This window comes from Rhinichthys klamathensis, unplaced genomic scaffold, assembly GCF_029890125.1.
Source record: "Rhinichthys klamathensis goyatoka isolate OS25496 unplaced genomic scaffold, OSU_Roscu_1.1 h1tg000557l_1, whole genome shotgun sequence".
In the NCBI taxonomy this organism is placed as follows: Eukaryota; Metazoa; Chordata; class Actinopteri; order Cypriniformes; family Leuciscidae; genus Rhinichthys; species Rhinichthys klamathensis.
Window position 1 is genome coordinate 907067 of NW_026607025.1, and position 13537 is coordinate 920603.

Below are 13537 nucleotides of genomic sequence, written 5' to 3' on the forward strand. Positions count from 1 at the left end.
TGCTAGTATTACAATGTCTGCTCTTAAATACATTATAATTGTTATGTTGGTGGATGTACCAACGAACATACAAGTCTCCATAAACTCCTGGGATCCGAGCCACTGAGGACACCGTGGTTGAATTTTATTTTTGACGGAAATGTGCCGAAGAATGTCGGTAAAATGTTATATATTTGCGCAAATCATTTAAAGCATGACTGCTTCACCAATGAGGGTCAGTACAAAGCTGGATTTGCGAAAAAGTTATTTCTGAAGGATGGGTCAATACCAAAGCTGCCTCTGTGGCAACCACAGTAGCTATCAAACAACTGATAGCACCGGCATCTTCTTCATGGCATGGAGTCAGATGTGATAATAACATTCTCTTGGCCAGAGCTAGAGGGTGAAGCCCGGAAAAGGGAAATAGCTGTCTCAAATTCCTCTGGCAGCTCCATCTCCAATCCCTACAACCCAATTTTTGCCTTAGCAGCCACGGGACCCAAACCGCTTTGCGCAGATAACCATCCCCAGCAAAGAGAGTCATGTGAGAGCGGAGCTTCCTTTAAAATATTAAGTTAGCTATGATACTCTTTCACAATCAACACAATTCTTATCAACAATGAGGAAATCAAAACTAGCCATCAGCCAGCTACGAGCTAGTCCAATTATCATTAGAGAGTTCACTACCTATCTTCGGGGAAAATTTTTTTCAAAAAGTTATTTGCATTCAGAACAGGTCCAGCCCAATACTGATATTTCACTGTATGGCCAATATTACATTTATTTTGTGTATTGTCCAGATACAAACCACTATTTGTATTTTAATATATTTTCCCCATAGTATTTTGTATTTTATTTTGATCTATTTAAACTGAGGTATTTTGTATTTTTATTTAAAATCCATTATCATGTATTTATGCTCATCACTTGTTGCAGACTTCTTGCGAATTGTGTAAAGTTTAAAAAGAATCCTCTGCTGTTGGACATTTATAAAAATATGTTCTTAGATTTGTCAAATCTAGTTTTTTTGAAGTTCAACTGGTAGAGCAAAAGTAAATGTAAAAATATAACCTTCAAGAGGAGGAATTTGATCAGAGCAGGTTCCTGATGGGTTTCTGCAGGTTTTTACGCAAGCAGGTCCACTGGAATTATAGTGCCAGTAACAATCTTCAATGGAGTTGTAATAGTCACAGAATAAAGCTGCAAAAACAATCATTTCAGTCAGCACAATGACAATATTCTCGAAGAAGTTATATGACACTGTGCAAATTAAAGTTTATAGATAAAAGTAACCAAAATTGTTTTATTTTTTTGGAAAATTTGTGACTTACGGCAAAATGCTGGACTCCGCCATGTCACGTAAACCTCTTTTTTACGGCATTCAGCAGCATAAGCTGCCACTGCAGTACAGAGACAATCACAGTCACCTCCGCTGTCACATGCACAGGTGTCCCTTACACACGCTTCATAGAATGGGCGAGGGGCCACCTAGGAACAGAAAGACAATAGATTTTACAGCTTCCGTCATGTTCTTCATGGCAGAAGATTAGAAAAAGTTTTTGCTTCCACTTCCTCAAGAGGTTACTGTTAGTAGAACAAATTAAATTAAAATACACTATTAAAATAATAATTTTCTGTGCCACTAGCATCACAAAATGGAATTGTAAAAATAATGATTGATTTCAAATAAGTTATCTGTCATTTAGTCAGATCATATATTTCAACATTGAAAAAATAATAAACCTTTAACAAATCACCTTTATATTAAAAATAGTTTATACTGATACTTACATATGCATTACATTTTTTAAAGGCTTCTTTATTAATGATGCTGCATCGTTTTTCCGCCCAGGCTTTCCGATGTGGATGTTCTTCACAAAGGTCCACTGCGTTTGTCACATCTGGGCATGTGAGTTTCAACTTCCAGCTATTCCCAAATTCCTCTGGATTGGTCACCACTTCTCCATTGTGCTTCATAAAGTCATTGTTCGCATTACCATCAAAGTTTCCACACAGTCCACACACCTTGCCCTGCCACAGAAATCATGTGGATGTTTATGTGAGTAGTTGAATAAAGGATAAAGTATTTGTGTGTGTTTGTGTCTGAATGGCTGTACCTTTATGGAATGCATACCTTTAATTTGGGATGGAGCTGGAGCATCAGGCTTGTTTTATTGTCCCAGATTAAGTTCAAAAGACCTTTGACCTCTGTGACAATATATATCCCCGCAGAATGGATCTGATATTGGTAATCTGTGCCATTGGTTTCAACAACATTGACTCCATCTTCTGATAATAGTATCTCGTATCGCTGCAGGATTTGAATAATGAGTAGCAAAACATTCTCCATAAATCTGATATAGGTAATTGGATATATTTATCTTATGATATTATCATTAAGGACAAAAAATATGTATGTACAGATTTTGTATTTTAAATATCTACCCCCATTATATAAATTATACATATACACATTTTCTAATACTGCATTCATGCTCAGGTTGAGCTATGAAATAAACTCACCCCAAAGGAGAGACTGATTGACTTGCAGATGGTGCTGGTGGTCTCACAGACTTTGTTCTCTGTGACAAGGCGGAAGGTGGGAGTTTGGTCCATATTGCAATTATCCTAGAGGGGTGACACACACACACACACACACACACACACATACACTAAAATGTCAAGCAGTGAAGAAGTTGACACAGAGGGGGGAATTTAATGAATATTCATTATTCTGACTATAAGTAACTTTGCAACTAGGCCTGCATGTCAATTAACTCTCATTATAAGAGCATTACACCGTGTCCTAACCAGACGCAATGCGATAAGATTTCAGCGACAAGAAATGTATCTGTTGTGACGGATCGACTGCCTCTCCCTACTAATCAGCGCCACCCCGTTCCTTAACTCGTCGGTTGAGGCACACCTGTCGAGAATGAAGCCTCATCACCGCCACTGTTAAATGCTGAGCGCACCTCTCCTCGAGAGACCGGTCTCTTCCCTGTGCATGTACACTGGTGTCATCGTGGGTCCAGGGAGGGAGCGCGGAGGGATTCCCGCCCCGAGGGAGTTGTGAGTCGCCGGACCCGCGTTCCGAGAACCATGCGTGAAGAACCCCCTTACCTGGACCCATCCCATCTCTTCACCACCCATCCTTCACGATTACCTGGCACGACGAGGACACCAGATCCCCTTTTATTTCAAGTTTTATTTATAGAGCACATTTAATATTATTTGTGGTTAATCATTTATAAGTGATAATTGGTAAGGATAATGCATAATTATTAAGCAGGTTTTATTTTACAGGTAAATGGGCCAAAAAAAGAGATTTAACCCGTTTAATAATTTTAAAATTCAGTACGAGTGAAATCTCTTTTTTGGCCTAGCTATTTTACCTGTAAAAGAAAACCTGTTTAATAATTATGCACACCTGAATAAAAGGCCTTTTCACTTCCAGCCTTCCTTAATTATATATCACTTATAAACACGAAATGAATGGTAGTTATTGAGATTGATGTGGTTTGAAATTGGTAAAATGTTCTTGGAAAAAAATATGATTAGAATATCAACTTGCATTATAATTATGCACGCACTGTTTTTATACGTCAATCGAAATAAAATTTAAATTGCAATATGGGGTGATATGATATAACGCACACCCACCCATTATTTTCTAATAATTCAACAGCCCGGAGTCAATTATTCCTTACATATATTAATATTTTGCTTTGGTATAATGAAATAAAGGCTTTACTTTAAAATAAGTATAGATACTTGAAAATGTACTTAATTAGACTACAGTAACAAAGTAAAAAAATACTTAGTTACTATCCACTACTGAGGGACACAGACAAGGAAAAACATACATGGGCTAAGGTGTGTTCACAGTCTCCGTGGAAGGAATATTTCCTGCCATCAAAAGTCTTGAAATGACCTTCACCGTAGATGGTACAGGTGCCGTAGCATGTCTTTTCTGTACAACTCCACATCCCGTTTGTGCATGTGCTGAAATATTAAACATAAATCCACATTTGTATTAAACAATTATCATCATTGTTAACAATAGACTATAACAACGTGGGTTATGTATGATGATTGGATCTGGCTTACCAGGTGTTACAGTCCTGCTGAACTTGGTCCCCTGGAGAATAGGGGAATCCATTGTAGATACAATTACATTTTTCCCTCTCCACACACCCACCATTGCCATCAGCCAGAAGGCCGTCTGGACACATACACCCTGATACACACCCTGTGCTCACCTATAGCCAATGTAAACAAAAGAAGGACCACCATTAGTACAACATTATGCCCCTACCAATATATATATATATATATATACATCCATCCATTCCAACTCACACAATTGTTTAGGTCTTGTTTCCCACATGTCCTCTGACACTCTACCCCTCTTGTTCCAGGATTTGAGCAGTTGAAGAAGACCTTTGGATCTTCACAGTCTAAATCAGAATAGCACATGGATGAGGAGCAGAAAACTTGCACACATCATACCAATGTTGCTGTATCTCAGTGATGTCTTAAGTTTGAATCTGGCAGATGGTATTGCTAAAGAGATATCTTCGGCTCACCTGCTTGTCTTGAGCAGTTCAATTTGCCATGGTTACATTTGCTGTAACATGACAAAAAAGGACAAGGAAACATCAAGAGTAACTACAGGATTTTTATCAATAATGAATGAGTCAATAATGGAGCATGTTTAACTACTATTTTTACCATTTAACACCATTATTGTAGAATATTCCTGATGCGTCTATGACCTTGTCACCATAGTAACAAGGACACTGGTCAGCATGTACACAGCTGCCGGCTTCGTTGAGGTATGTTCCCACAGGACAGACACAGCCGTCTACAGGTGTGAAGGACCCTTGGCAGGTGTTATCATGTACACTGAGAGAGCGGCAGGTGCTTCCACAGCTGGTCACTCCGTAAGAGTACTTCATGTTGCCTGGACACTCAGTCACTGTCCAGACAGATTACCACACTTTTGTTATGATTCATTGTTTCATTTCATGCAAAATCAACACAATGTGATTCAAATGCACGTTAATAATATAATACTCGCATTCACATTTACATTTCATGCCATACATATAAACAAACAAATACATGAAGTTCTCACCACAGGGGTCTGAATCCATCCAGCCCTGGAGAATGATTCCTTTGGCAGCACACGCGTGGGCATAAGTGGACACAGCTGCACACATACACTTCCTAATATCTGAACACTTGCAGGTGTCATAGACACACCACTACACAGGATGAAACCCAAATTACATTAATAAAGGGGGCTCTTTACATTTATGTACCATATCATTTAAATGAAAAGAGTCTGTTAAGTGCAAAAAGACTCACTTGGTAGTAGATCTCAGGACATATTTCCGAATGACATGGGGAAAAGACTCCGGTTTGGTTTGTGATACGGGAACACCAGTCTTTAGTTATTTTATCTGAATGAAATGGATAAAAACATTCAGCACACCTGAATTTTAACCCTATCCTGTCCTTGTTCTCTAGTATCTCAAATAACATGGATCAAAAACATCAGGAAGGGGAAAACAAAGCCTCTATTTATACTATGAACTATTTTTATATTCTCCCAAAATCCTTTTATCAGTGCATGTTGTATTAATGTTGTACCTGTCTGCGAAATCAAGCTACAGGGATTTTCTGTGAAAATTTTGTTTTTGTCATCTGTACAACTGAACAAGTTTTTCGTCCATAAGTTGACAAAGGTGGTTGGTGTGCCCTCTGTAATGCCTGATTCCGTTTTAAAGTCGTCTTCTTGGACGTCGTTATAGTTTCCACACAGACCTGAGAGGAGCAAGAAGTTAGAGACGGACATAACATACTCCTTTATTAATTTTGTCAATGATATATACTTTGTTTAACAAGTCTTTTCCTAAAATATATGTGCAGAGGGTAGAGTTGTTACTTACATCATTACAATCAAAATTACAAAATGATTTGCTGTCCTTTTTACTAACCACTCATTTTTCCTTTCTCTTCAGTGCTGGCTACAATATACAACTGCATGACTGGAGCCAACTGGATCTCTAGACGAAGACTCTTCATATCAGCAATAATGAAGGAGGAGGAGGGCTGGAAGATGCTCACAGGACCTGCATGGGACAACAAAATGAGTGGGTAAGAAATAAAACCAGGCACAAAAGAGTTTTTCATCTCAATCATCAGCTCCCTAGTTCAGTAGTCAGGTCATTGACCAGGGATTTGGCCATTTTAAAGGCTGTCTCAATTGCAATGCACCACAAAAACCAGGGTGCATCCATGCTCACTTTCCCTTATCGTATATTCTGTTACATTTTCTGAAGCACAAAACATAAATTGCACAAGCCAAATACACAATACACATCATGACACGCGATAGAAGTTTTGAAAAAACAAACCGCTATTTGCACTGTTTACACCTGGTATTAAAGGTGCTCTAAGCGATGTCATGTGTTTTTTAGGCCAAAACATTTTTTGTCACATACAGCAAACATCTCCTCACTATCCGCTGGCTGCCTGTCCCCTGAACACACTGTAAAGAAACGCGATCTCTGTAGACAGCCCATGCTTCACAAACAGCACCAAAAACAAACTGCAGCGACCCGCTCCCCAAAACATAACAAACTGTTCCAGCCAATGACCGACAAGAAGGGTTTGGGGGTGGGGTTTGGGGGGTTAGTGTGCGGATGAGGAGGAGGGAGGGTCTAGCTAGCCTCCGTTTTGTTTGACAATAGTTCGAACGTCAACAAGAAGTGACGTCACCCAGGATCACTTAGAGAACCTTTAAGATGTGTTTTGGTCGATCGGATCACAAATGGACAAAACTAAATACACGTATAAATGGGGTCTAAAACAATTTGAACTTGTCCACTTTCAACCACTTCCAGAGCCAGTACGGGAATTTGTGTACACGATAAAGTGATTCACAAGCTAGGAAGGGAGCTGATTGAGAGGAACACCTTAATAAATAAATAATATATATATAGGCTATGTCTATATAAAGATTCACATGCATACATGGAGACACCAAAATAAAATAAATAGTAAAATAAAAACAATAAGAAAATAAATGAAGATAAAAATAGAAAATACTAAACTACCATAAGGAGGGATGATCATTTTGAGTATTAATAAAGTTTGTAAGACAGGTACAGTGAAGTGATTTATATGACCCAGCTAACAGTTCTCTGTTGGTTGTACAGAGATCGGATGTATGGGACATACAATTTGTTGTATACACTAACGTAAGATGAGCATTTTGTGTTTGCTGGGGACAACCCACCTTCAAGGACAGGAAGCAGATATGGACGTCCATTCAGTATAACGGATCCACTGGAGGAAAAACTAATCTGTTTTGAAAGTAAAACAGCAACAACATTTTTTAAAACAACATTGTTTTACTGTGATGAATGTATTTTTAAAGAAAATCCAGATTACTGAAATAAAATGAACAAAAAATAAGCACACAAGATTGCATGCTAGTATGAAGGTAATTAAATAGAAATAGTTCTGTCATCATATCATCCTTGTGTCGTCCTTGTGCCAAACCAATATGATTGCCTGATTGACTTCCTCAGGACACAAAAGGAAACTTTTTCAAGAATTGTCCAATTTTTCATGTAAGATTTCAAGTTTTAAAATGAGATGCAAAAGAACCAAAAAAGTATCTGGGTTTAAAAAAAAAAAAAAATTTACTTGTGCACACTACACGTTTTCATAAAGCCATCCAATTATTTTTGTGAGAAACAAACTGAAACCGACTGAAATTTAAGTCATTTTTCACTGAAATGACAGCTGTTAATGGCTGTGATCAAACCATAGTGCAATTAATACAACTAAATCATTCTAGTTCATGAATGATTCATTCAGACTGGTTTGTGATCCGAATAAAGAATGACTCAAAAGAATAATTCAAAGAATAAATCAGGTAAACATCACTACTAGCAAAATTTCTTTTTGTTCTTCACAAATCATACAGCAGCGCGTTGGGTCATCTAAATTACTTTTATGATACTTGCATAGTGCTTCTACATGGTTTTTGAAGCTTGAAAGCTCCAGCTCCATTCTTTGTCACTACATTAAAAAAGCAACCAATACATTCTTCAAAAACTTGTATGGGTTTGGAACAATGTGAGGGTGAGGAAATGAAGACAGGATTTTCATTTTTGGATGAAAAATTCCATTAAATTGTTTAGTTGCTGCCTTACATTTTTTAAGTACAATCAACTTGGATGTAATTTTAACTTAAATCACATTAAACTGACATAAAAATGAGCTGAATCTTATATAACATAAAAACGTTGAAAATTGCTTAACTTATTTTGATGAGCTAAAGCAATAAAAAATCATATGTTGTCATGTTGATCATATAATTTCTTTCAGCGTATGAGGTTCTGAGTCAAAAGTTCAATTATACAAATGCTTGTTTCCTCTAGCAGTGATTGCTTGTTTTCTCTAGCAAATAGTTAGTTCGAAACCCTCTTAAATTAATAATTTCTGTTAAATTAGAAAAACAATGAATATTTTTGTAATTTTTGTAAACACACGGTTGGGTAAACAGGTGATTTTAACTGAAAAGTTAAAAAACATTTTTCCTGAAGTCAAAGTTGTGCTTTTATTTAGAGTTTATAGAAATGGAATGTATTAATTAACAAAAAAATTTTAAACTTTTTTCATGAATTGTCTTGTTTTCATGATTGTTTTACTTTTTAAATTTAGCTGAAAACCAGTATAGCATAGTATGACAAGTCTGACTATCATTTTGAGATTAAAAGATGATTTAATTATTATGAGGTCATATAGAAATTAATAAATATATGAATATTAAACAGAGCTTACAGTGGTCCCCGAGATGACAAGGGTCACTGAATTTAGACATGTGTCTGTTCGGTCCGGATCACACACTGCCAGATTTCCCACGACAGCAATATCACTGTCATTAGAGTGCTGAAAGCAAACAAACAAAACAATAAAATTCATAATTTAAATAATTGATTTTTTTCAGAGAGTCTCTTTTAGTCCAGGTTAAGGTGCATTTGCTTTATTGAGAGTTGCAGACCTTAGTGAGGATGTATTCACAGTTGCCATTAAAAGTAAATTTTTTCCCATCGTAAGTGGTGATGTGAGACCCTCCCACAACAGAGCAGATTCCGGGACATTCCAGATCCGTGCAGCTCCAATATCCAGCAGCACACACACTGAGACAGTATGACAGCAGTGTTAGCGTGTGTATGTTCTGTCAAATGTCAGGTCTGTCTGGTGCATGTGGTCTATTACAAACGACTCACCATGTTTTACAAGCTTGTGTGTATGACTTTCCTGATGAGTATATGTTGCCATTGTGCTCACATGGGCAGCCGTTCACAGGAACACAACCGTTATTACCAATGTCATCCTCAACGGTGCCTTCACAAAAAGTAGGCAAAGTTTATTTAGAACATAATAAACCAAACAGTTCTGATACTTAAGCTCTGCTTGCATCTAATGTAATACTTTAAGCATGATAATGTTATTCTTGCAAAGAGAAGCTTCATTTGAAAATAGACGCATCAAGTGGTAATGCTTAGGTGCAAAAAAACACCTAGCATTTTGTAAATAATTTCTCACCTTCAGGGCAGAAACAGCCGTCCACACAGTGTTCGTTACACATTAGACTTGCGTTTGGATCTTTGCAGGTGTTCTTGCACGGACTTCCACACTCCAGGTATTGCATGTTTAGAGGACATGTCTTTGCTGCTCCACAGAAGAACACATATTAAGTCACAAATCTATCTATTGATTTCATTTGTTTATAGCAAGCTTCCAGAACTGATACTCACGGCAGAGCTGCTCTGTCCTCCATGTTCCTGGATTTCCTCCAGCATGTGTGCACTGTCGTGAAATCTCCGTGAGTGTGTTGCAGAGACAGTCGTGATTGCCGTAGCATTGACACAGGTCGTTCACACAGGCTTCTTCAAATGAACCCATGTCCATCACATTGTAACAGTTCCTAAACCCTGGACTGCTGAGATACTGCTGGCAAACACTTGTCTGGGAGATTAAAAAGAAAAAAACCATAGAACTCCACTGGTGATTTTTAGCATTTTTAAAGGCCCTTCAATTAAGACAATATAGAACCATAACAAATTTGAACAAATGCTGGAGTATTATAAAATTTAAAAGAAGTCAATTATAAATTATATAAGTAAATTATAAAATGTAATAGAATATGGAAAAGAAATGTTAAAAGAAATGTTTCTAAAAAAAAATTTTTCAAGAAATGTGAGCACAGCCCAAAAATCTGTTACTAATTTGTCATAATACCTGATTTTCGCACTGATCATTGGGGGGAAGAATGACGTCGCCACAGGATTCAGGTGAAGGCACCTTCCATTTGGCCAGATCAGAAACATCTGTACATGTTTCAAATTGTATCAAAAAAAGATTTCATCAAAATGAGATATCAATAAAATAAGAATTACTGAACTGCAGGTGATTTTATCATAATGAGGTTTACCATTGTCAACTGAATCATCAGCCTGGTCGCCATTGAAGTTTCCACAGAGTCCACAGGTCTGATCTTTGTACTTCTCAGAAAGTTCAATCTGGAATATTATATAAAAATATAAGATTTTTAGAGGAATGAGATCAGGCCTTTTTTGACACACTAGCTTACAAATATACTATACAGTAATTGCATATTTGAACAGAGAAAAAGCATACCAATAAAGATTGGTCCTTCTCCCAAAAGACAGTCACTCCATGTTTGTTAGAGATCTTTACACTTGATGTGCTCAGCTCGACTGTTATTCCATTCTTATAGGTTGAATTATTCAACCTGTTAGAGCAAGTTGCAAAAGAAAACAGTCAACAAAAGAAAGATGTGTTAGTAAAAAGTTCAAAAGTTAGTAAAAATAAACTCACACTTGGTCGTCCATCATGATGTCGTTGTTGGTGAGTTTAATGACTGCGTCCTGTAGATCTATTGTGATTTTGCTAAAAATGATTGAGCCATTCACAGTCTCTCTTTGCATTTGGATGTTAAAATCAGGTGGTGTGCTGTCACACATCACCGCCAGAACGTAGTTGCACGTGTCTGGCACTTGAAAGAAATGACCGTCGAATGTCTTGAAGTGGAAATTTCCCCATGTGCTGCAGATCATGGACTGATGATCAGGATTCGGTTCGGCTAAACTCAAGAGAGAATATATATCAATAATATATCTGTACTAGCACTGAAAAGGCAGTTTCAATTATTAAAAAGAAAAATAGGTAACGCTTTAGATTACAGCCCCGAAAGTACTGCGTAATTAAAGCGATTTTACAGCGTAACCTTCTGTAATTATAGTGTACCTATAACGTACTTACAATATAAGTGTAAGGGAACAATATTTTAAGTTTGGGGAATAAAGGGGTAACAACCAGGATAAATAAGTAAATATATACTGTAAGTATTATAGAACTAAGGGGTACTTATTCTACTATTATGATACAACAATCTTACATTTGGGAGTAATTTAGCAAGAACATATACCTTTTTGAAATAATGGTGAACCAGTACATACTGTATAGGCTTTTTAAAAATCACAGGGTACATATCTATGCATTTATAAAGTAATTTTTTTAACAAAAGTGCACTGAAAATGAAAACTATTGCAACTTTTGGGAAAGATACTCTTGTTTCATGTAGTGCTTGTTACCCTCTTGTTCCATGTAGTTACAGGGTAAGTGTGACATTGCGGCCGTAAATTAATGTGGTGTTTGTTACCCTCTACTGTAGTTACAGGGTAAGTACAATAAAAATGCATACACACAATCTTATATCACTGACTCGGAAACCTTTATTTATTATACAAGCACCACTTACCCTGTAACCACATGAAACCAGATATATTTCCCAGTATATTTAAAAAAAAATGCAATAGTCTTAGCTTTTCTTGCCTTGAAACATGTTAGCCCAAACATAAACATCTGCACTTTTGCTATAAAAATAAAAAATAAAAAAGATTTTTTTTTAAATGCATAGATATGTACCCTGTCATTTTTAAAAAGCCTATACAGTATGTATTGGTACACAATTATTACAAAAAGGTACGTTCTCGCTAAATTGCTCCCAAATGTAAGATTGTTGTATCATAATAGTAGAATAAGTACCCCTTAGTTCTATAATACTTACAGTATAAATATTTTTTTAATTCTCCTGGTTGTTATCCCTTTATTCCCCAAACTTTACATATTGGTCCCTTATACATGCAAGTACGTTATAGGTACACTATAATTACAGAAAGTTACACTGTAAATTCCTCTTAATTACACAGTACTTTCCGGGCTGTAATCTAAAGCGTTACCGAAAAATAAATAACTATGAAAGACTTCATACATACCTCTAGTTACTATCATAGTATTTATGTTGGGAGGGAAAACTAAAAAAAAAAAAAAGATGATGAGGAAGAGTTTGTTTTTAAGATTTCTGCTGTTATTACCATCCCTAATTAATTGGTGAGGGTATTTATTGTACAAGACAATGTGTAGGTTCATTTAGACATTTGTTTTAAAATATTCAGAAATTTATCAAGATACATTATTATTATTCTAAAAATTATTATTATTTAATTATTTTATTTTAATTCTTTGTAAATCAATTAAATTAGTACTTAGACTAAATGTTTTCATGATATGTCAATTAATAGGGCTGTGAATTTAAAACATTTACTTGTTAATTAAACAGTTTTCCATGATTCATTGTGATTAGTCTGTTCAATTAATACATTTAAACATCATAAATGCTGTTTATTTACAAACTGAAGCAAATTAATGTGGGATGAACATATAGTAAACTGTATTTTAAATAATATTTGTGTAATGGTATATTTTATTCTGATTCTAATAAATACACATGACCCCCCCCCCCCCCCCTCTTTATTTATTAAGAATGTGTTACTTTTCCCAGCACGACAATTCATAAAAAGGCATTAAATTGACTCCATTTAATACCTTTAATACATAGCACACATGAAAATGAAATAGTTACCAGCTGCTGTTGTCATGAAGTCCACTACAGACTCAGAGTCACCCATTCCTTCCATATAACTGTCTGTATTAACATAAAAAACAGAGATACATATTAATGTGCATTGTAAAATGAGAACAAAACTGATTTCAATATTATTAATCTTCTAACCTGCTTGCACTGTCTGCAGCCCCACCAGTAGAACGACCCATCTCAGCATCCACATCTGGGACATCCTCACAGTCCCTGTGGAGACAAGATCCATCCTCAAGAGCTAAAGTGAGCTGTCCATTAGCGCTTGCTCTTTTATAGTGAATAGATTTCTTTAGAAGAATGTAATTTGTGATCAGAAGGTGGAACCCGGCTAATGCATTTCCACAGGATTCTATCTTTTAATCAAATGAATGTGTAATATTATTTAGCTGTATTTGAGAATGGTTATCCAAACCTTTGTGAGAAACACCTTCTCATGAACAAAGCTGCATGTATCTGTGTTATCATCTCAAACTAAACAAGGATGTGAGTTCTGACAGTGGGGGTTTA

General features: G+C 36.2%; 1 protein-coding gene across 1 annotated transcript in view; it reads right to left on the reverse strand.

Moving 5' to 3' along the window:
- LOC130073692 (mucin-2-like) overlaps nucleotides 1-13259 on the reverse strand; it is a 33850-nt gene extending 20591 nt beyond the window's left edge. Inside the window, exons 1-26 of the mRNA XM_056239251.1 lie at nucleotides 13166-13259; nucleotides 12997-13078; nucleotides 10909-11208; nucleotides 10708-10822; nucleotides 10502-10589; nucleotides 10309-10397; nucleotides 9825-10035; nucleotides 9613-9738; nucleotides 9294-9411; nucleotides 9065-9203; nucleotides 8845-8952; nucleotides 7289-7355; nucleotides 5985-6119; nucleotides 5638-5811; nucleotides 5353-5447; nucleotides 5120-5249; nucleotides 4714-4960; nucleotides 4569-4609; nucleotides 4342-4439; nucleotides 4090-4241; nucleotides 3846-3984; nucleotides 2503-2607; nucleotides 2114-2290; nucleotides 1771-2010; nucleotides 1311-1467; nucleotides 1051-1179 (exon numbers count right to left, since the gene is read on the reverse strand). Of these exons, the coding sequence (XP_056095226.1) occupies nucleotides 1051-1179; nucleotides 1311-1467; nucleotides 1771-2010; nucleotides 2114-2290; nucleotides 2503-2607; nucleotides 3846-3984; nucleotides 4090-4241; nucleotides 4342-4439; nucleotides 4569-4609; nucleotides 4714-4960; nucleotides 5120-5249; nucleotides 5353-5447; nucleotides 5638-5811; nucleotides 5985-6119; nucleotides 7289-7355; nucleotides 8845-8952; nucleotides 9065-9203; nucleotides 9294-9411; nucleotides 9613-9738; nucleotides 9825-10035; nucleotides 10309-10397; nucleotides 10502-10589; nucleotides 10708-10822; nucleotides 10909-11208; nucleotides 12997-13078; nucleotides 13166-13259 (3556 nt within the window). The remainder of the gene's footprint in view (nucleotides 1-1050; nucleotides 1180-1310; nucleotides 1468-1770; nucleotides 2011-2113; nucleotides 2291-2502; nucleotides 2608-3845; nucleotides 3985-4089; nucleotides 4242-4341; nucleotides 4440-4568; nucleotides 4610-4713; nucleotides 4961-5119; nucleotides 5250-5352; nucleotides 5448-5637; nucleotides 5812-5984; nucleotides 6120-7288; nucleotides 7356-8844; nucleotides 8953-9064; nucleotides 9204-9293; nucleotides 9412-9612; nucleotides 9739-9824; nucleotides 10036-10308; nucleotides 10398-10501; nucleotides 10590-10707; nucleotides 10823-10908; nucleotides 11209-12996; nucleotides 13079-13165) is intronic.
- Nucleotides 13260-13537: the final 278 nt, after the last annotated feature.